General features: G+C 48.9%; 1 protein-coding gene across 2 annotated transcripts; it reads right to left on the bottom strand.

Annotated features, from left to right (window-relative positions):
• Positions 1 to 8,992: 8,992 nt before the first annotated feature.
• On the bottom strand, positions 8,993 to 23,623 carry SLC6A18 (solute carrier family 6 member 18). Of its 2 annotated transcripts, XM_084783687.1 has the most exons (12): positions 23,353 to 23,622; positions 20,273 to 20,413; positions 19,901 to 20,038; positions 18,901 to 19,082; positions 17,992 to 18,102; positions 17,121 to 17,233; positions 15,286 to 15,414; positions 13,275 to 13,431; positions 12,131 to 12,335; positions 11,337 to 11,496; positions 10,971 to 11,133; positions 8,993 to 9,771 (listed from the first exon to the last, which is right to left on the bottom strand). In XM_084783687.1, exons 1-12 carry the CDS (start codon positions 23,615 to 23,617, stop codon positions 9,580 to 9,582), a joined length of 1,956 nt encoding a protein of 651 aa, XP_084639813.1. In that variant the 5' UTR covers positions 23,618 to 23,622; the 3' UTR covers positions 8,993 to 9,579. The 2 variants fall into 2 exon arrangements, with proteins under 2 accessions (XP_084639813.1, XP_084639814.1); XM_084783688.1 differs by lacking the exon at positions 10,971 to 11,133 and having other exon boundaries at positions 23,353 to 23,623.
• Between the last annotated feature and the right edge of the window lie 130 nt (positions 23,624 to 23,753).

Here is a 23,753-nt window from a genome sequence, read left to right as displayed (position 1 = left end):
CCTTCTTCCTTTTCTTTTCTCATTTTTACCCTTTTATTGAAAATAATTCTTTTTTTTTTTCATACAATATACCCAGATTATAGTTTCCCCTCGCTACTCCTCCCAGTTTGTCCCCACCTCCCGTCTCCTCCGGATCCACTCCCTTTCTCTCATTAGAAAAGAACAAGCTTCTAAGAAATAACAACCAAACATAACAAAATGAAATATAATAAGATAAAACAAAAGCCAGTCTGGACCAGGCAACCCAAGAGAAGGAAAAGAGCCTCAAGAGCAGGCACAAGTCTCAGAGATCCACACACTCAGGAGACCCATGAAAACACTAACCTGAAAGCAGTAATATATATGCGGAGAAGCTGTGCAGACCCGTGTCTGCCCTGTGCTTGCTGCTTCAGTGTCTGAGTTCATAGGAGCCCTGCTCAGTTGATGGAGAGGACCTTGTTCTCCTGGTGTTCTCCATCCCCTCTGGCTCTTAACACTCTTTTTGCCTCCTCTTCCTTGCGGTTTTCTGAGCTCTGAGGGTTGGAAAATGAAGAGGTTCCGCCCCCAGGATCCAGGTTAGCTGGTCTCTGGTTCTTGGTCACCCAAGCAATGTTGGGTATGGATTCCATCTTGTGGTATGGGCCTTAAGTCAAATTAGATATTGGTTGGCTACTCCCACGGGTTTTGTGCCACTATCACCCTAGCATGTCTTACAGATAGGACAGATTGGAGGTCAAAGGCTTTGTGGCTGGGTTGGTTGTTTACTTCTGTTTTGGTAGCCTGCAGACTACCTTCCCACACCAAACACAATAGAGTGTAGGGGTGGAGGCTCCATGTAGGCACTAGCTTGATCTCTCCTTGTTCATGAGGTTCACAGGTGTTGTCCTCAGCAACGAGCCCTTGCCATCAGTTTGCAGAGAACAACCGCATTGCCTTAGCAACAGGAGAGCTGCAGGGAGGGTATAGAACCAGCCCAAGGCAAGGAAGTGGGTTGCAATCAACAAAGCTGGAAGGAGTGGGCGATATGAGGAGACATCTAATAAGCCTTTTGATATTGGGCATAGAGATACAGAATCTGGAGCTTGCCCTGGTTTTGATGTTACTTTGGTTCAGTAGTTCCCCATAATCCCACTTTCCTCTCTTTTTGGAAAGTAAAGTGCATTCTGTGCCACTTTGTTAGAAGTATATAATTTGCTTTCTCCCTGAAGGGTCCACTCCCTTATTCCACTTATCATTAGGCTTTCTCATCTCTTTGAGAGTAAGGCTTGGCTCTAACACTGTTTTTCCTGGTACTCTGTATCACCTCAAACTATATTCGTATTTGTTTTCACCCCTCTTGCTCTTTTTAACTGTAGCTCTACATAAGAGTGGTCACTAATCACCATATGACACAGGCAGCTCGGGTCATTTTGAAATCTCTGCCAGTGACATTTAGTTAGAAAGTCTTCCATTTTAGCCTCAGGCAAACTTTCTGGACAAGGACAAAACTGTCACATCCTTTGCCAAAATGTCACAATCGCCTGTAGCCTGGCTGCTAATACTGCCTCCCTCTAAAAGCTCCCGAGCTGGGCCTCCAGGAGCCACACTGCTCACAGCACTACCGTCTTCTGTGCTCCTACCAGGACGACCCGTTACGTCCCACTGACAGCATTTAACTGATTTTCCAGGCTGTGGCAATGGTATTAGGATAGGGGTTCGAGGGCCCTCCAGGGCAATGGAATGGCTGGCTTCTGGGACTGGCTTCACAAGACTGTTCAACTTGACTCAGGGTGAACAAAGCCTATATAGTTCTCGGAGAGGGCGGAGGGTTCCCATGTAGGAGTATGCTATTGGCTGGGGCCTGAGGTACAAGGAATCTTTACATTCCAGGAATTCCAGATACTCAGGTGAGCTCTTATCAGAAGAAAGGAAATTGAACCTGCATGTGGCCACAGTTAAGTGATCTCCCTCAGGGGTGGAGGCTGTGCTTAGAGACTCTCTCCAGATGAATTCAGGTAGAGAGAAGGAAGCCCTTGCCGAGAAAGGGGCTTCTGCACCGAGCTCTGGAGAGCTGTCCAGACATGGTGGACTGCAACCCTCAAACAGTAGGGTCTTCCAACACTAGTTCAGGGTCTTTCCTATTTCTCCAAACAACACAACAGTGATGCCTGTCACAGCAATACCCCAGTCCCTGCTACTAAACTTCTGTCTTAATTTGTTTTAATTCCTGTTCTGTTTTTTCTGAAGAAACACAATGATCAAGGCAAGTTCTAAAGGAAGGCATTTTGTTGAGGTCTTGTTTACAGTTTCAGAGGGTCAATCTGTGAGCGTCATGGCGGGTAGCAGATGGCAGGCCGGATGCAGCTGTAGCTGAGAAAGTTCATATCTGATCCACAAGAACCAGAACCAGGCAGAGAAGCCTGGCAGTGGTGGCGCAGAGGCAGGCGGATCGCTGGGGCCATTATCATTCTAGATCTCAAGATATATTACAGAGCTATAATAAAATAGCACAAAATTGTATAGTAATGGCACAAAAACAAACACACAGACAACAAAGCAAAATAGAAGACCCAAACAGAAGTGCCTGAAATACAACCATCTTATATTTGATAATACCAAAAACATACACTGGAGAAAAAACAGCATTTTCAACAAATGGTAGAAAAAAATAAACAAACAAACTAGATGTCCACATTCAAAAGAATGAAATTAGATCTGTTAGGTTTTTCCAGACAGGGTTTCTCTATGTAACAGCCCTGGGTGTCCTGGACTTACTTGCTTTTGTAGACCAGGCTGGCCTCGAACTCAACAGCAATCCACCTGCTTCTGCCTCCCAAGTGTTGGGATAAAAGGCGTGCGCCACCACTCCCAGCTGTGGTTAGATCTTTATAACTATAGACCCCAAAACTAGCCCCAGATGTGCCAATAAACCTCAATTTGAAGCCTGAAACGGACAGAAGAAAACACAGGCACTGCCCTACAAGATTAAGGTGTAAATAAGGCTTCGTGGATAGGACTTCATTTGCCTTCCAATTATGGCCAACAATTGACAAGTGGGACTTCAAAAACTAGAAATCTTCTACACAGTTAAGGAAGCAGTCAAATGAAGAGGAAGCCAACAGAGTGAGAGAGAAGCTTTGCAGTTATCCATCCGACAGGATTAATATCAGCACCAGATACAGAATTGTAAAAATAAAGTCAAAAGATAAATGAGCCACTCGAAATATGGTCTATGGATATGATCTGAACAGAGTTCTCAAAGGAAGAAAAGTTTAAAATGGCGTTAAATTCTTAGCTATGTTTATTCCTAACAATTAGGAAAATACAAATGAAAACAACTTTTAAGATTTCATCTCACCCTGGTCAGAGTGGCTAAGGTCAGTAGACAGCAAGTGCTGTCGAGGGTATGTGCAAACGATCTGCATTTGCTGGCAATTACAAACTTGGGGAGCAACTCTGGAAATCAGTATGAAGAAGTTTCAAAAAGCTAGAGATAAGTCGACCAAATGACCCAGCAATGCTGCTGCTTGGCGTATGCCCAAAGGATTCAGCACCTTTCTCCACAAATGCCTCATGGCCATGTTCATTACTGATCTACAACCCACAGCTCGGAAATGGAGACAGCTTACATGTCTTCGAACAGAGGCATGGATGATGAAAGTGTACATAGATACAGTGACATACTGTTCAGTGTAAACAAAAATGAAGTCATGGAGGGAACTAAAAAACAATATCAAGTGAGGTAACTCAGATCCAGAAAGACAAACACCACATGTTCTCTCTCATCTGTGGTTCCTGGCTCCAAATGTTCAGATGTTGCTGTGTAACCTGGATAACTGCAGAAACCAGGAAAGTAAATGAAGATGTGTTTGTCCACATTCCTACAACCCACCATGTTCATCTTGGTTGTTCCTCCTGACTCTCTAGTAAAGCCAGACAAATGCCGTTCAACAGACAGCCTGGGGATATGTGGGAGCAGGAAGACCAGCATAAAGGGCAGGGTGCTAAAGAGCAGCCCTCCACTTCCAAAATGGAGGCTCTCAGTCACAGCCAATTTAGCTTTGAGCAATTCTGGAATAAACATCACAGCGTTTTCACAGAAACTGTACCTTGGACAGGGCTCCCAGTGCTGATGCAGCCTAATTGGCCTCAGCTGGCCTTTGTGATATTGACTCGTTCATCCTGCCGCCGTGCAGTGCACCCAAGTGACTAAGCCCAAGGCATTTACAGCAGAGCCAAGTCCAGGGAGTGGATCATAAACACAGCCAGGTCCCTGGAACGTCCATATGGAGGGTGTGTGTTTGGAGCTCCTTGGCAGCCAGCTTGCTGGAGCCAACCCAATCCCGGGGCACAGGACACTCAGTAACAGAATCCAAATAGGGTTGGGAAATCTCAGGAGCCAAGGTCACAGCTCAGCATGAGACTAGAAATCTTCCACCTGGTGTGGGCAAGCCCTGGCCTCTCTGGTGCTCCAGTGAGACGTCACTAGTCAATCCGTGAGGTGCCAGCATCGTATATCTGGTCAGGCTCGTCTTGTTCCAGCTTTCCACAAGACCGTTTGTGTTCCTACCAAGTTGTTAAGCCCTGGCCAAAGGCTTCTGTTCTGATGGACCCAACTCATGAAGTTACTGTGTTCATGACTACTGTGAAGACTGCAGATCTGCTCAGGGTGAAACAACAATGGCAAAGTGAAAAAGGCTAAGGAGAATCTACTGTGGGGGTTCTCCTAGATCTAAACTGAAAGGGAGTGTGCGTGTGTGTGTCTGTGTGTGTGTGTGTGTGTGTGTGTGTGTGTGTGTGTGTGTGTGTGTGTCTGTGTGTCTGTGTGTCTGTGCCTGCAAGCATAGGACCTGGGTACAGAAGTCAGGTGTAAGTGGTGCATCTAAACTGAAGGGGAGTTGTGTGTGTGTGTGTGTGTGTGTGTGTGTGTGTGTGTATCTATGTGTCTATGTGTCTGTGTGTCTGTGCCTGCAAGCATAGGACCCGGGTACAGAAGTCAGGTGTAGGTGCTGCATGCTTGCAATCCCAGAACTATGGAGGTGGAGACAAGCGACCCCTTGGGGCTCCCTGGATGCCTAGCCTGCTTGATGAGATCCCGGCCAATGAGAGACCATATCTAAAAATCAACTTTAAAGTAGAATTTAAAATGTGGATGGTGTACTGGCTGGTTTCTTGTGTCAGTTTGACACAAGTAAGAGTCATCAGAGAAGAAGGAGCCTCAGTTAAGAAAAATGCCTCCGTAAGATCCAGTTGTAGCTGGACGTGGTGGCACACATCTGTAATCCCAGCACTCTAGGAGGCAGAGGCAGGCAGATCTCTGTGTGTTCGAGGCCAACCTGGTCTACAAAGTAAGTCCAGAAAAACCAAAAAACAAAACAAATCAAAAAAAGGCATTTTCTAGAAGGAACTAGCCGATTTGGGGCTGGTGGTCATGGTGCTATAAGAAAGCAGGCTGAGTAAGGGGAAGCAGGCCAGTAAGCAGCACCCCTCCATGGCCTCTGTATCAGCTCCTGTGCCAGGTTCCTGCCCTCCTTGAGTTCCTGTCCTGATGTCCTCCAGTTACAGGCCATGATCTGGAAGTGTAAACCAAATAAACCCTTTCCTCCCCAACTTGTTTTTTGTTTTGTTTTGTTTGTTTTTCGAGACAGGGTTTCTCTGTGTTATCTTGGCTGTCCTAGACTCACTTTGTAGACCAGGCTGGCCTCGAACTCACAGCAATCCACCTGCCTCTGCCTCCCAAGTGCTGGGATTAAAGGGGTGTGCCATCATGCCCGGATCCAACTTGTTTTTTGGTCATGGTGTTTTCATGGCTGCAATAGAAACTCTTAAGAGGAGCTGGAGAGATGGCTCAGCGGTTAAGAGCACTGACTGCTCTTCCAGAGGTCACGGGTTCAATCCCCAGCAACCACATGGTGGCTCACAACCATCCACAATAAGATCTGGTGCCCTCTTCTGGCCTGCAAGTGTACATATAAGCAGAATGCTGTATACATAATAAATCAATATATTTTAAAAATAGAAACTCTAAGATATATGGCTCCTGAGGAAGCAGGTTGTTCTCTGACCTCACAAACATGTGCGCAGAATGAAAGGAGAGCGTGAATGAAGAGGATTTGCGCGTGGGAAGGCAATATCAATGGAGCCAGTCATGAGCTCCTTATAGAGTAAGAGTTCTTTGAGCCTGCACACTGGGCTCAATACTTGGCACACAGATGTTCACCTGGATGGTGGCTTGAATGAAAATGGCCCCACTAGGCACAGAGGAAGTGGCATGATTAGGAGGTGTGGCCTTTTTGGAGGAAGTGTGTCACTGTGGGTTGGCTTTGAGGTTTCAGATGCTCAAGCCAGTGAGACCTGATCCACACACTCTGGGCCTCTAGGACAGTAAGAGGACAAGTATGTTTGGGATGAGCTTCTGGTTTTCAGGAATTTGTTATGGCAACAAGTAAAGAGACAAACTTGGGTCTTGATCTCAGGTAGGATCTGAGTGCCAGTGTGGGGACCCTATGGCAGGGGACAGGGGTGGTATTGAAATAAGATGGAAAAGAAGCCATTGTGCAGAGAAAGACTGAAGTTCTTTTTCGTGTGGAATATTTTCCCTATTGAATGGATCATGTACCAGACATGAGTAGGATACACACACTGAGCAGCTGGGTGTTACATAAACATCTAATAAAGGCCATGAGCCGCCTGCTTCAGTGCTCTTTGGGTTCTTTGCCCAGCTCACTAGCCTGGTGTCATTCTTGGGAGTGCTTTCCCCTTCTTAGTAAGCTGCCTCTATTTCTATCTCTAGCCACATATCCCTGGAGCAATCCTAGAAACAAGGAGCCCCTGAATTCAGATCTGCACCTTGGCTCTCCCAAACATACTTTCCCTGAGATCCTGGGCTTATTTTCTACCTTTGCGCCTAGCTGAAAAAAAGCATAGCTTCTTCTCATCTCCCCGCCTTTGGCAGCTGCTGAGATTTTCTTCTTGCCTATATTGGTTTTCTCTTAAACCTTAATTTTAAAAAGTCCTCAAGCTACCTTCTGAGTCCATTTTAAGTTATTTTTATTAGCAAGACCAAGAACCCAGGGGGAACTCCAGTTTTCCTGACAACAGAACCACTTCTGAAGCCCAGGCAGAACCGGTGCCCACAGACTTGGGCAGGCCCTATTACCCTTTCTGAGTGCCAACCTCCATAACTTCAGCAGGATGTACATGCTGATAGGGTAATGGGGTGACTGCAGCTCATGAGCTCCCAGGTGGCCCAAGCTGCTGGGTGGGGTCCTCACCTGAGGGGTAGGATGCATCACTTAGGCTAGACTCAGTTTACCAAGGCTGCAGGAAAATGAAGACATATTTTCCTACTTAGGAGAGTCTGCTATATGTCCCTGTATTGCTGGACTTAGATCCTTGCTGTGATGCCATAGAGAGGGTGAGTTGCATGGTCTACTAACTGCATTTGAAATGCAGCAGGGCCCTTGCCCCAAACAGCATGAAAGAAGGGACCAAAGTGGGAATTCTTCCCTGCAATAAGACATGTCGTCACCGTGGCAGTGCATCTGCTTCACACTGGCCCCTCTGCAGGCTCACTCCCTAACACAACAGTGGTATCTGGCACAGTGAGTTCCAGCTGCTTCCCATACATCAAGTTAGTTCGTGTTCTCATGATCACCTGGGATACAGAGCCACCTCTCACCCTAGGTTGTAAAGGAACTCCTCTCCAAGTATAGAGCTAGGCTGAAGAAAAAGTGCTGATGGAAGGCTGGGTTCATGTGGCTGGGGAAGGCAGGGACGTGGTGCCCATCTCAGAGGTGATGAGCCATTCACAGTAGCTTCGTTTCCAAGTTGGCACCGTTACCGTGAGAGGGAGTGTGTCCTGCAGGTTACAGGTCTTGTGGTCTGGTGTTTGCTGGACAGGCCTAGCCCATGTTTTCCTCAAGGGCAGGGTCAACCTGAGGTTACCTTGCATGTCCGTATGGCCATGCAGGTTCAGCCCACTTACCTTTGCCCTTTAGTCTGGGCCCTTGCTCACCTCCTCCTGGGTAGTGCTTTGGCAGCCACCCCAGTATCCAAGGCACTCACCAGACACTCCAAATGAGCCAGCCTGCCTGACAGAGGTTGGTGTGCCTCTGCTCTTTGGGGATTCCCATTTATTGGTATGTCTGCCTGTCAGCCACATATTAGACATGCCTCCTGTCCATCTTTTTTTTTTCTACCCAGATATTTCTGCAGCTGTATCAAGAATGTTTGCAGAATGGACTGTTCTAATGTGGTGAGTACCTAAGCTCTTGTTCTCTGTGGCTAAGAAGGACCCCATATTCTGAGCTCCAGGGTCCAGAATACATACACATGCTGCCTTATCAGATCCCAAAGGAATGCATATTCTTTCAAGGTGCCGGCAGAGCCCACCCTGCTTATCAGGAGCCTTTATTGATGCCAGAATGGGTGGGCCTGGGCAGTTGTCACAGTCCAGGAGCCTGGACCAAGTGCAGGATTTGACCCTTGGTAGACTTGAGTGCTTTTGGCTTGGGCACACCCTGTGGTTCACTCCGTATGTAGTGCTCAGCAGATCTGCAGGCGAACAGCCCCAGAAACCTTCATGTTTACTTTGGATTCTGGGCCAGCCACGGCAAGGATGGCTGCCAGTAAATATCAGCACCACGGACAGCAGCAGCCATCAGGCTCTCCTTGGAGACACCAGGGTCCGCTGTGCCTGGGCAGTCAGTGACATCACAAAGTCACTGGTTGTCAGATGTAAGCATTCTTGTCCTGGGTCCCGGGTTTCAGAGATGACCCTGACTTCACAGTGCTGATGGAAGGGGCAGAAAACAGAAGAACAGGAAGGAGAGGGGGAGGGGGTTCTCCGAGCACTAAGGCACTGAGGAAAAGAGCCCTATGCGGTTCTGGAGTCATGGCTGTGCCAGAAGGCTACAGAGAACAGGGCAATAGAGAGTCCCAGTGAGAGAACAGATGTGAATGAGTAATTATCCCTTTCACGAGAGAGTGGAAACTGACTATATCTTCTTGACAAACAAAACTTAGATGCTCAGAAAATAAAAATGACAATATATATGATGAGTCAGTGAGTGATACAGTCAGTACTTCCTCAGATTATGGCCACCCCACCCCTGTGACACTGGTTGAAGGCGTGGGATACTGGGTTCTCTACTGATCTGGCATCTGCACCTGTGTAGTAACTCCAGGACAATATAGAAGTGGGAAGAGGTTTCTTGCCTATCAGGTTCCTCCCCCTGAGCTCAGTTGTCTTTTAAAGGACAGCATTAAGGCTGGATTTCTGGAATTAGCAATGTGGAGGCCATTCATAGAAAAAGCATTCAACAGTCCTGCCACTATGCCAATGAAGTACACTCAGGGCAGCCCAAATCAGCATAGATTTCAGGAGGAAGCCATGTCCACACAGACTGCACCCTAGCATTGTGGGGCCTTAGATTTGGAGGAATGGCCTCACACAGATGGCCACTGGACAACCTATAGCTTCCCTGATGAGTCTTCCACCACACAGAAAGCTGGGAAAGCAATAACCACATGGTCACAGTAGTGGACAGAGTGTAATGAGGCTGCATCTCAGTGGCACAGGCCTTCTTTCCCATCCTGGGCTACCCTGGCTTCACCCCCTCAGCAGCCTCTGCTCTCATATGGCTTCAGACCACTTTCCAGATGTGTGTCCTTCCACCTCCGCCTGTACTGGGACAGTAGCTGAGCCAGAGCAACTCCTGGGACCCACAGTGAGGGCAGGAAGGACAGGAGCACACAGGTGACCTGCACCCAGCCCGGATAGATCCTCTCTTCTCTTGAGGGAAAATGTTCCTGTGAGGACAGAAGAGCATGCTTCAGATATGTGTCCTGGCAGAGGCCACACCACCCGTTACTAAGTAGAGCCAAGTCGATCCTTGGCCACCACCAATGTATGTAGCAACTTCACACACACACACCCCTTCCTAAAGCAACAGTGAGCACATGGATTCTTAGGGAAATGAAAGAAGTTTGGCCAGGACTTCTTCTATCTCAACCCCTCCTAAGGATGAGGACCCACCAAGAGGCCAGCTAGGACTGTACAGTTACCACTCTGGGTCCCCAGCTTTCTCCTCTGTGACATGGCAACACCACTCACCCCACTTCAGGTGCTCTTGTGTGTTTGTGTGGACAAGTAGAAGGTACATCTAATGGGACAGTCCTGTGGAAACCCTCTCAGGGATACAGCCTACTCTACTGGTCCCTGCTGCTCTGATGGGATGGGCGGGGGGAGGTAAAGAGAGGCATGGGAGCAGATGAAGTTCTGAACTATACACATGTGCCTCTGAGGACCAGGCAGTTGGGTAAAGGCAAGGACTCACAGCTGGAAGGGGCTAGCTCACTTTAGGAGACTATGAAAAGACTGGAGTCATGTTGGTAGTTATAAGACACCCTCTGTTCATCACTTATCTTCTCATAGATAGAAAATGAGCAGTTTTCTGGCTGCTTGTCTCCAAGCACACACAGTGCGACGAGGCCATATCCTTAAAAGGGAGTCTAGTGGGACTTATGATATCCTAGAGCAGTGGTCCCCAACCTTCCTGACGATGCACCCCTTTAATACAGTTCCTCATATTATGGTGACTCCCAACCATAAACTTATTTTTGTTGCTACTTTATAACTGTAGTTTTGCTGCTGTTATGAATCATAATGTAAATATCTGTGTTTTCCAGTGGCCTTAGGCAACCCCTGTTGTTTGACACCACACACACACACACACACACACACACACACACACACACACACAAAGGAGTCATGACCCGCGGGTTGAAAACAACTGCCCTCGAGTCTGGACACTACAGAATCCACACTCAACTTATCAAAACCCTTGCCTTGGAATGCCAGCAGCCTTAGGCCATGTAGCCAACCATTGTACCTACATCCTAATTTCCCAGTTAGCTGAGGTGGTCAGACTACACTGTCATGTATAGGTTACCTAACCTGTAGGTGGTACCATGGAGGAATCCCCCGCAGCACTGTGGGAAGAACCTACATATTGGGGGTTCCAGGCCTTGTAGCTGGGTGATCTCTGGGTCAGAAGGATGATGTAGGACAGGAAGATGCCAAACAGCAGCATAGGGCTCACCACCCTCCATGTCACCTGCCAGTAGAGGTTGGGCCTTCGCCCAGTCATCCACTCAATGTCATCACTGAACCTGTAAAAGACACTGGCTCAGGTTTTCTTATGTGGCATCATTGGACATCCCATCCTTTAAAGTCAAGAACAGCGGGCACCCTAACCCCATGCTGGGTCTTAAAGCACCATCTCAGAGTGTTCTCCCAGGATCTGGACAGCTGTGGGTACAGCTGCTCCACAGCCCCAGTCCCTGCCCTGAAGTGGGGTGTTGGAAGAGCTCACCGTTTCATCCCATAAACGTAAATGACCCCAACCACCTCAAAGAAGGCAAAGATGATCAAATTCAGAGAAGCTGCAAAACTGTCAAAGATCTCCAGCCAGTAGCTTCCAGACTGCAGCGTGAAGCAGATGGCTGAGAGGAAACAGATAAGGCAGGCCATCCCTGGGGACAAAGGTGAGCAGGGTGAGAGACAGTGGGGTGGAGGACCAGCAGGCCCTGGACCCCAGGAGGCTTTCAAGTTTCCCCGCCCCCATCCCTTGGTTCCTTTCTCCCCTGTCTCTCTTAGTGCTGTGCCAGGCAACAGGGAGGACCTGCTAGGAACAAGGGCTCAGCTTGCATAAGATAGGGGAGGGGAAGTCCAGCTCTTCTGCCTCCCTTCCCCCCACTCCTACCTTCCTTCCTCCTATCCTTTCCTCCTCACTGTTGCCCCAACCTGGGGCTACTGGGGCTTCCTGACCTTAAGAAGTCAGCCTGGCCCAGCCTTACCCAGGAACATGCATGTGCCTGAAGCTCTGCCTCGAAGTGGGCTGTTAAATAGCAGGCAGGAGAGCCGGAAATGGGCATGATGGCACACGCCTTTAATCCCAACGCTTGGGAGGCAGAGGCAGGTGGATCGCTGTGTGTTCAAGGCCAGCCTGGTCTACAAAGTGAGTCTAGGACAGCCAAGGCTACACAGAGAGACCCTGTCTCGAAAAACCAAATAACAAAACAAAACAAACAAAAACAAAAACCAGCAGGCAGGATGGAGAACAGGTGAGGACAGACAGTAGGACAGGCCCCCCAGCCAATTACTCACCAGTCATGGCCTCTTTGGGTACATCCTTGGGTAAGATCCCCATGTCAAATAGTGGTGTAATGACACTCTCCATGTTCCCAAACATGGAGGACAGACCCAGGGTGAACAGCATCCCAAAGAAGAGCACTGACCACACGGAAGCCCCTGGCATGTGCAGGACAGCTTCTGTGAAAACGATGAAGGCCAGGCCTGGGCCCGAGGCACTCTGTAACACAGAGGCTGTGCTGTGCTCATGGATACAGCACACACCTGACATCATAACATGTACACATCCACATCATGGTACATGTGTTTGTATACTTGTGGATGCTCCACTGGAACATGTACACACTCACAGTGACACGTGTACATACACACTGACATGTGTGTACAGCATGTACACAACACATTCCATGATGCATGTGCCCAATACAGTGACATATCTGTGCTCCACACTATGACACATACACACCGTAACTGTGACCCATATACACCTACAATGTAACATATGCACCATGCCATGGCCATGTATACCTTATGACATGCCTGCACTCTGTGACATGCACATGCTTCAAATAATGACATAGGCACAGCCTGCACTGTGATGTGCGCTTTACCCACAGCATCAGATTTATGCACCCCCTCACCCACCATGACATATGTATCCTATACTCTGTGTCCCATAGAGTGTGTGACATGTACACACTCCACACCATGACCTATATACACCCATGCCTTTCAGTAACAGAACTGCTACTCTCCCCTCCTGGGAAGACAGGCCACAGCACACCTCTGAGGTGTGGGAAGGAAGTGTTTCTCCGTGAGTAAGGAATATTGAGCAGCTGAGCAGAGAATCTATGGCCTTGGGCTCAGGAACCAGGACCTACTTGCGCTGAGAATCTTCCCCCCACCCCTGTGTAGCCATCCCTAGCCTGGTGCCTGTGGGTCCCCAGCATCCACTGCCCTCTATGGCTAGGCCTTGGCTACTTCTTCCTGTATTCTGTATTCCAGAAATGTCATCATCCTGAAGTCATCCTGTCTGCCACATACAGATGGACTGAGGTGTTTTTTCTGTGGTTCACTTTGGGATGTGTCCCCAGCCTTTTGTAGCTCAGCTTTCTCCCCATGTGGCCCTGGTTTCCTGGGGATGGCCCTCCTGTCCTACCTTATCCAGAAAATCCTCCAGATGGCAGGTCTTCAGGGGAAGTCGGGCCACCCTCTCGGCCTGAGTGGCATTCAGGTCCATGAGGACAGCTGGATACTCTTCCCTGGAGATGCTAAGCTCTGGAAAGTCGAACTCATTGATGAGGCTCAAGATATTTCTGCAGGAGCACAAAGAGGCTGGTGAGGATGGCACTGGGTGCTCTATAATGGCCAGCAAATGTCTCAGTTCCAGGGACATTCTGGAGCCAATAGCAGCAACCAGATGGGAGCTCCATCCTTCCTGGACCCTTTGGTGTCTCATGGATCCCTGTATCTGGCCACAACTGAAAAGGTTATTTCCACCTGTGAGCCAAGGGGCATCTCTTCTGTGTGCCTGAGTGAGGAGGAGGCAGATTCTCACCTCATCAGTGAGGCATCTGGCAGTAAGGGGGTAGCAGACCTTAGAATTATCCACTTGATGCTAATTTTATAGGCATGTAAAATACAGGAGTTACATAGAAGTTAAGACTTCCACCCAGATTTCTAAGGAAAGTCTGGGAAGCCCGGAGGTGAAATGAGGTCCCAGTTCCTGCAGGCAGCTGCTGGGAAGACAGTGTGGGAAGCTGAAGTTGAAACCTACACTGCCAGGAATGTGGGATTTCTGCTAAGAAAAGCAGTAGGCAAGTAGAGAGGCCATATTAGCGGCAGTTGACAAGGCCAAGGAAGCAGGGCTTCCAAAGCCTATTGGACCTCATACCACTCCCCTGTATTCGTCCTGGGTACTGGACCCAAAGACGCAGGATTTCACGTTTATCTCTTTCGTTTTTGGGCTTGCTTTGGTTTTATATTCTTTGCTATTCTCCTGATCCTCCCTTTTGGAATGAGAATGGGTCCTGTGCTGCTGTATCTTAGAAACATCTTTCTTTCCGATGTTACGGTTGCTTACAGCTAGGAGTTTGTGTCAGCGTCAGAGGAGACGTAGAACCCTGACTTTCAAGCAATGCCACAACTGTTGAGACTCTGAGGATGCTTGCAGGTAAATTGGACATGTTGTTCATTGTGAGATGGTCATGTGTCTTTGGGGGCAGATGCGAATGTAATGGTTGAAATAGAAAACATCCCACATAGAATTGTGTGTGAAATCCTAGTCTCACAGCTGGCAGTGCTGTTAGGCAGTAGGTCACTGGGGTGTGTCCTTGGAAGATCTTTTCTCTGGATCCCTTTCTATTTCTTTGCTCCCTCTTCACAATGAGTTGAGGAATCTCCACACACACTCTTGAGGTCCTGACGGTTTTTCATCTTCCGCATATGAGACCAAGCAAACCTGGACTGAACTTCCTAAAGTTTAGGATCTAAAATCATGAGCAAAATAAATCCCTCCTGTTGGTTATTTCTGTCAGGGTTTTTTGTTTGGTTTGGTTTGGTTTGGTTTGGTTTTTTGTTTTTTGTTTTTTGTTTGTTTGTTTGTTTGTTTTTTGGTCACAGTTATGAGAAAAGTGGCCAACCCATGCCTCTTCTAGAGCCCGTGGCCACAGGCATCACTTGGTGGTTTTGCAGCCTTTTCCTTCCCCTTCACAGCTGCCTCTTCTGTGCCCATTTCCATCTCATAAGGACACTGTCATCACTCTAGGACGGCCCCACCACAGGATTACCTCATCTCAATTCCTAGCTCACTTCCATCAAACAGCATGGTAGCACATGCCTTTAACCCCAGCACTTGGGAAGCAGAAGCAGACAGATCTCTGTGAGTTCGAGGCCAGCCTAGTCTACAAAGTGAGTTCCAGGACAGCCCATGGCTACACACAGAGAAACCCTGTCTTGGAAAATAAAAACAAAACAAAACAAAAAGACTCTTTTCTAATCAAGTCATATTCTGTGGTTGCCAGTAGACAGGAGCTTTCAGAGGACACTCTTCCTGTCATTACCCTGAAGACACAGGTCGTGCCCATGCATTGTGTGCGTTTATGAATTCCATTGCGGGCACCTGTGTGATGGCCTTGCCCTGTAAAGCCCAGTACGGCATCTATGCTCACCTGTCCAGGCACCTCCCATAGTCATTGGATGCCTTGAACCCCATGATGGAGAAGATGGTGATGGACGCATACAGGGAGGTCATGCTGTTGACCAGGGCAATGATCACGGCGTCCTTCTCACAATTGTTCCTGGACACAAGCACATGCCATCATGGGACTTTCTGGGTCAGAACCAGGCTTCCTATAGGCGGAAATGGGAATATTCCCTCCTTAGCACCTCTACAGCCTGACATGTGCTCACCTTGAGCCTGGAGGACATGGAGGAGTGATCTCATGCTCCTGGATGGCTCCAGCCCCTCCCCCACACCCCTCCACTTCCCCCCAGCTCAGAGCCACTAAAGGTCTGGACATTCCTGGGGTGGTGAGCATGCATGCAGGGTTTCTGAGACTAGCTTCCAAGGAGAATGCATGTAAGTGTACTTTGCGTGACTTGGGGCCACTAAGCCAGCATGAACACTCAGAGCCTCCATTGGTCCCCGATTACACATCCTTCCCTAAAGACTGGTAGAGAGAAGCCGCTCAGAAACCTCCTCCATCTCACAGAAAGGTGGATGACCACACAAAGCTGGTTTGTCAGAGTCTGTCACAGTGTGACCCAGTGGCTTAGCTAAGTGACACTGTACCCTAGGTGCTGTATGCAGACTGGGTATCTGGCTGAAGCATTTGTGTGCATCAGCCTGAGGGCTGTTTCAGGAGACCAAGCGAGCATAGCATCACATGTATGACTTCACGGTTCATGTACATGCCTCGCGCATTTTGGTCAGCATCCTGCCCGGTGTGAAAGACCTGTGAGGTGGATGCTCTCATCAAAAGTGAAATTGCTGGAGCTGGAGTGATGGCTCAGTGGTTAAGCATACTTGCTACTCTTGCAAAGATCCCAAGTGCAGTTCTCAGCACCCACAAACAGCTGCAACTCCAGCTCCAGGAGATCTGACACTCTTTTGGCCTCCTCTGGCACCAGGCATACATGCATGCACAGTAGGCAGAATACCCACACACATATAAAAGAAGTTAATAAAAATTTTAAAATACTTTAAAACAAGTCATTTAAAAAAATGAAGTCATGTCAGCCATTAACAAAAAGAAAAACCAGAGGTCATGACAAGGGAATTCATGCACAAATGTCACTATTATGGGGACTCTCCTGGACCACAGCTGCACACAAAGGCTGCCAAAGAGTACTTCCACACGGACAACTACTAACTCTCTGATGAACTTCAGACTGTTTAGTGGACACTGTGCCAAGACTGCTTGTGTTGGTTTGGTTTGGTTTGGTTTGGTTTGGTTTTTCAAGACAAGGTTTCTCTGTTTAGCCTTGGCTGTCCTAGACTTGCTTTGTAGACCAGGCTGGCATCGAACTCACAGTGATCCACCTGCCTCTGCCTCCTAAGTGCTGGGATTAAAGGCGTGCGCCACCACCATGCCCGGCTAAGACTGCTTGTGAAATCCTCATATTCTTTTGAATCTGACAGTGATCTACTGTGTCACATGGTACATGCCTTCACATTGCAATGCTTTTGTGATTTCCAAATGGATGCCAATTTTCTTGAAGCACCCTCAGCTGCCACTTACTATACCACTTAACAGCCCTGTTCAGCCTTGGGTGAGCTGAGTACTGCCACCTGGCAAGCTTTACGTCATATCCTGCATCGTCTTCACGAGACAATTAAGACCTCAGGAAGTCTTAAGAAAGCCCTATTCAGAATGAAATTTTCAGAGTTCACAGGGGGTCCTCTTACCCAACAGTGTGATTCCAATTTGCTGTGTCTGTCTCAGGTTTGCTGGCTAAACACTAAGGCTACCAAGGTATCCACACCCCGAAATAGGCTGCATACCTGGGCGGGTTGTAGCTTGCAAAAGCAATATGTCCTCCAAAGGCCAGGGACAGGGAGAAGAAAATCTGGGTGGCTGCATCCAGCCACACCCGTGGATTCTGAAGGATCTTCATCTGGAATGAATGGGGGTGGCCTCAGTATGCGGTGGGCAGACCATACCAGCTGTTCCATCTGACTATTCGACTATTCCAGAACACTTGGCATGCTCGTGAGCAGGAGGATGTGACTTGTTCCAACATCTCAGAAGTGAGTAGGCCTGGGGGTAGCATCAGACCCAGTTCTGATAGAAGTCTGACAAGCCCCTGGCTCAAGAACTTGCAAACCCAGGGCTTTGTGTCTTTGCCCTCCTAGGCCTGGCATTGGGGTTCCTTGAGGGGTTCTGGGAGTAGGAACTTACACACACACACACACACACACACACACACACACACACACGCTCTTTCTCTGATGCTAGGGGGCCTGGACTAACTCACATGTCTCTGCTGGCTTCCCCTCTGCCCCAAGGTGGCCCACCTGTGCCTATGATGCCACCACACTAGGAGGAGTGTGCTGGAAAATTCCCAGGATTTTGGGGTAGTCTATTATAAGGGACACAGGCTCTGGGTACAGGCCTCCTGAGTCTTATAGTTCCCTGTTATCGGGAGCAGAGCAAGGGTCCATACTTGATCCAGATGTGGGGCACATGGTCCCCAGTCAGCCTCTGGCTGCACTGCCCTCAGTCATTCCCTGACGTCCCTCACATATCTCCCCACTCAACTGTCTACTGCTGCATCTAGCTCTGATGCCCCCCTTATTCCTGTGGGACCCCTCACTCTGCAACTCTTACCTACAATATGCCCTGGCCACAAACCAGGGCATAAGGCATACTTACATTGGGAGTGAACAGGTAGGTCAAGCCCTCTGTTGCTCCAGGCAGGGTCAAACCTCTTACAAGGAAGATAGTTAGCACCAGGTAAGGGAACAGGGCTGTAAAGTAGATTGCCTGAGGACAACATATAAAATGTGGGCAGGACTGTGTTACAAGAAAGCCTTTGTAGGAGCAGCTGAGCATCCAGGGCCCATGTCCCAATACTCTTCTGAGACCAGGCCAGCAGTGGGTACTTAGGAATGTGGGGTCAGAGCAAGGTCAGGCTTATGATTCGGTTCCTGACCAAACATCACGTGTACCTCCATTTTCACATTAGGACCTCTGTTCTCTGTCTCTGAAAGATAGTCACCTGTTTATACCAGAGCCAGACAATGTTTGTGCTGTTAACGCTTTAGAAGAAAAAGCAGTGCCAAGCTCAGAGGAAGAAGAGGGAGGCAGAAATGGGAGGAGGTTCTTAAAGACACAGGGTATTTGGAGTCAGCTGGCGATGAGTGGAGCAGTCAGTGCTTTTGGCCGCTCTGTAGATATCCAAGAAGGACAAGTGGGATACAACTTCCCCGAGAAAGAGCAACAGGAGCAGAGGCTTGTTGGGACTCACAGAAGACAAACTGATGGGAGAGTTAGTCCTTGTCACGTACATTGGTGTGAGTGGTCTTACACACCTCAGTAAGGCAAATGCGGTCAGAATGGGATGAAAAAGACACAACAGAATGGTGTCAACGAAAGCACACATTCAGCATCTACACACAGAAGAGGGTGGACACGTGGTACGAACACACAGAAGTCCGATCCCCATCAGATACAGGTCAGTTCCAGGGCAGCAGGACCAGGAGTAGCCACAGAGGGGGTCGGTTCCAGACAACGTCTCTGGCACACAGGCTCCTCACACTCTGTGCAGACAGCGCAGCTCACCTTCCCTGTGCTCTCAATGCCTCTGATGACACACAGGTACACGGTTGCCCAGCAAGCCACCAGGCAGAGGAACAGCTTCCACTGGACAGTGCCTGTGTTGTTGATGTCAGATGTGATATTCAGAGTCTGCCGGTACCAGAAGTAGCTCACGGTGCCACTGCTCTGGCACTCCTGCACAAATCCTGGAGCCAAGAGTACGGTCACTGGCTAGACACAGGGTTTGGGGACAGTCCATATCATGACCCAAGCATTAGCCAAGAAGTACAGGGGCCAGAGTGGCAGGCCCTTCCCAGCTGACCTGTCACTCAAGCTGCTCTTGAAAGGCCATCTTGTGCTGTTTTATGGCCTCCCTTTTGGGCTTAGGAGCCTCTTGTGTAAGTGTGTGTGTGTGTGTGTGTGTGTGTGTGTGTGTGTGTGTGTGTGTGTTTGGTTGTGGAGTTTGTACATGTGTGCGGGGAGGGTAAAGGACAGCTTTGGGTTTCATCCTTAGAAATGTCATCTATCTTTTCTGAGTCATGGCCTTTCGTTGGCCTGATATTTACCAACCAGGCTAGGTTGGCCGGCCAGTGAACCCCAAGAATCTTTCTTTTCTCCCCAGTATAAGCATGTACCATAACATATAACATGAGTTCTGGGGATCAAGCTCAGACCCTCAGGGTTGTGAGGCAAACACTTTATCAACTGATCTATCTCCTCAGTCCTCAGGAGCCCTTTCTTGTTTGTCTTTGGGCTCAAGGCTAAGATGAGGAACCCTGCAAGAGACGAGGTGCCTCTTCAAACAGGTCTGTCCACATGGCTGTGAGCTCGGCAGGCAGGCAGAGGCCAAGGGCAGAGGCCGAAGGACTGCTTCATGGGAGCAACCTGAGGAAAGTGTTCTCTCTCCCTCCCTCCCTCCCTCCCTCCCTCCCTCCCTCCCCCCCCCCCTCTCTCTCTCTATGGCTTCACCTGCACCTGTCCAGGTGCTACCCACGGAACCTCCAAGTTCCCAGTGGGTTCTCACCTGTTCTGTTGAGATCCAGTGGGCACGTGCTCCAAGGCAGCGGGTACTGGAAGGAGTTGAGGAAGAACCACAGGACCCACAGGAGAACGGTGTTGTAGTACAGGCTCACCAGGAAGGACACTGAGAAGCAGCCCAGGCCTGAAGACATGGTAGTGTACCCAGGACCAGGCAGAGAACAGGCGGAGCTCTCCCCTCACACATGGCCTGCCGCAGCAGTTTCTGTGTCTTTCCAAAGCCTTCATGCGGGTTTCCTATGCCTGCCATGTCACGTACCATAGGTGTGCTCCCCCCACCCCACCCCCCTCCTCGCCGCCCAATTAAGAGGTCCCCAAGGAGTCTGAGCAGGTGGCACAGTCTGAGAAGGAGGCATACCTACTCCGCCAAGGTAGGGGGAGATGGTCTTCCACACCCCAATGCTGCCCCTTCGTAGGCGCTGACCAATGGCAAGCTCGATGTAAAAAAGTGGGATCCCCTCACAGACCAGGGCAATGAAATACGGAATGAGGAAGGCCCCTGCAAAGACACAGGGTGAGCGGAGAGCTCCAGGACGCTTGCAGAAGATCAGCTGGCCAACGAAATGACAGTTAGGTACTGCTCACAACAGTTTAAATGTAGCGTGTGTCCCCAGCATGTGTTTTTGGAATTGCCAGAAAAGGGGGCAGCAGAGGCCTCGGGAGTGACATATGGATCCCACCCAGACTTTAGAGTCTTGTTGCTTTTTTATTTTTAAGCAATATCTTATAGGCTGAGGATATAGCCTCGTGATTAAATCATTTGCCTTGCAAGCATGAGGATCTGAGTTCAGTTCCCAGAATCCATGTAAAATGTCTGGTCATGGTTGTGCACACTTGTAATCTCAGCGCTGGGGAGAGAGAGATAGGCAGGATCTCTGTAGCTTGCTTGCTGGACAGCCAGCCAATGCCTCCTCGGCAAATTCTAGGTCACTAAGAGATAGATAGTCAGCTAAGATTACCCTCTGGCCCAGCTCCACCACACAACAGGGACATATGCTCAACCATGTTCATAGTGGCCTTATTCATAGTAGCCAGAACATGGAAACAGCCTAAGTGTCCCTCAGAAGAGGAATGGATAAAGAAACTGTGGTACATTTACACTATGGAATACTACTCAGATATTAAAAACAAGGAATTCCCGAAATTTGTGGACAAATGGATTGAACTAGAAATTATCATAATGAGTGAGTTCACCCAGAAGCAAAGAGTCAAATGGTATATACTCACTTATATCGAGACACTAGCCCAAGGGGCATGTCCCATGAAAGTCTTCATGTACCAGGAAAGTGGGACAGAGGGGAGGACATCTTGTTGGGACTTTAGGTGAGAGAAGCATGGGAGAATGAGGAAATAGAAGGATCCAGAGGGTCCTAGAAACCTACAAGAAGAACATTATGATGCACAGATCTGGGTTCAGGGGTCCTGCTCAAACTATGGCACCAGCCAAGGACAACATAGGCAGTAAACTTCGAACCCCTACCCAGATCTAACCAATGGATACGACATTCTCCACCATTGAGTGGAGAGTGGGTTCTGACTTTCATGCAAACTCTGGTGCCCCATTTGACCATGTCCCCTTGATGGGGAGGTCTGGTGGCACTCAGAGAAAGGATAGCAGGTTACCAAGAAGAAACTTGATACCCTATGGGCATATACAGGGGGAGGAGGTCCCCCTCAGTCACAGTCATAGGGGAAGGGAGTAGGAGGAAAGCGGGAGGGAGGGAGGAATGGGAGGATACAAGGGATGGGCTAACAATTTAGATGTAATATGAATAAATTAATAAAATATTTTTTTAAAAAAGATTACCCTCTGGCCCACACACGCATGTGCGCACACACACACACACACACACACACACACACACACACACACACACAGAGTCACACATATCCAACATAGCTTACCATATAGTCTACATTCCAGGCTATCCCTGGATTTCAGAATGCCTCTGTCTCATCCTTCCAAGTAACATTACAGAAATGTCCTAAGAGGCTTGGTTTATAGGGAGGAGATTCAAAGCCAAGGTACCTTGCCCCATCCCAGCCCCATGGAAACCCTTGTGGACTGACAGAAGCCCCACTATCCTCTCCTCGTTCTGTTTGTCTAAGTTTCAAAAGACTCAGCCGACCATGAATTTTAGAAAGGAAGGAAGAAAGGAAGGAGGCAAGGAAGCAAGGATGCAAGAAAGATGGAGGGAGGGAGAGAGGAAGAAAGAAACAAAGTAACACTTAAAGAAGTGCTGCTTTCTCTTTTTTCTTTTTCTTTTTCTTGAAGGGGTTTGTTTGTTTGTTTTTTGGGTATTGTTTTTGTTTGGTTTGGTTTGATTTGGTTTGGTTTTTCAAGACAGGGTTTCTCTATGTAGCCTTGGATTCCCTGGACTTGCTTTTTAGACCAGGCTGGCCTCGAACTCACAAAGATCCACCTGCCTCTGCCTCCCGAGTGCTGGTATTAAAGGCGTGCGCCACCGTGCTCACGGCAAGTGCTGCTTTCTTATCAGATGGGATGCCTGACTGTTCTTTTATCTGCTTTTGGCCCCAGAAGTAGGGTCTGCTCCATCCACACACCCACAAAGCCCTCCACCACAGCTTTCTCTGTCTTGCTCCTCAGTCAGAGCAGCCAGTCCCACAAGCTCACATCCCTGTCTGCTTCCAGGCAGTGAGCTCAGAACCACGGTCCCTGAAAATGATGCTCCCCAGTCCCTTGAGGCCCAGGGATCCCAGAACTAAGAAGATAAAAAAAAATCTGGGTAACAAGTCACTTAGTATCCCATCCTGGTCCCACAATGTCACAGCTGTCCTATGACACCTAGGAATAAGATTAGGAGACGTTCCTGTTAGCTCTCAAGATAGCTCGGTCTATCTGTCTCCTACACCCCCAGTATGGACATATCAGTGTAACTGCCCAGAATTTGTGTCTGTGTGAAGGGACACAAGTGTCTGAGGGAGGGAGCCCGTCTATGTGTTTGGGGGGGGGCACTTGGCTCCTTTATTAAGTAAGAAGCTCTCATAGGCAGACAGTTTAAAGATCAATAAAATAGTATTCATGGTGCTAGGTGTCCCGCAGGATCTCTGGGCTCCCAGGGACAGCTGATGCCTCGAGGGTGAATCATTAGTGAAGTCAAGCAGCTTGCTGTAACATTATGTAAAAAAAAAACCAGGAAGAAATCAACGGAGTCCAGCTGGATGGGAAACCCAGGTGCTGATGGGAAATCCAGAGCCCGCTGCTTGCATCCAGGACAAAGGTACGATGTGGTGGGCAGCAATGGTGCTGTTGTTCTACACTGACACAGGATCCCAGAAGGCTGGATACCAGGATGGACTCAAAGACACTAGGCTATCCTTTGGACAAGGGCAAATGATAATTTCCAGGAAGTGACAGCTGCCGCTAAAAGGCAGAAAAAGCTGGAGAGAGGACTTGATGTGAAACAGGCAGCTTACCTCCCCCGTGGGTCTGGCACAGGTAGGGGAACCGCCATATGTTACCCAGCCCCACGGCAAAGCCGATGCAGCTCAGCAGGTACTGGAGCTTGTTGTCCCACTTGGGCCTCTCATCCTCGGTGTCCACAAGTGGGTCCATCCCCGAGGCCTGCGCCATGCCTGGGAGGGGCGGCTGTACAGTGGGCACCTTGCGCTGGTCCAGAAGGGCCTCTGGAATCTCTGCTGGCCTGAGGAAGCGGGAGCACTCACACCCTCCTTGGGGCATTTCTCCATTTATTTAATGAGCCCGGTTAATTGGTAACAGGCATCAAGTGCCTGCCTAACGCAGAGTCCATCTTCGACACCCGCATCCACCAGCCTTCCTGAGGTTCTGTAACCATGTGACCAGTGAGTAGCACAGC

This window comes from Acomys minous (assembly GCF_964271855.1).
Source record: "Acomys minous genome assembly, chromosome: 5".
NCBI lineage: Eukaryota > Metazoa > Chordata > Mammalia > Rodentia > Muridae > Acomys > Acomys minous.
The sequence above is the reverse complement of the archived record's forward strand: the minus strand, read 5'-3'. Positions and strand labels throughout refer to the sequence as shown.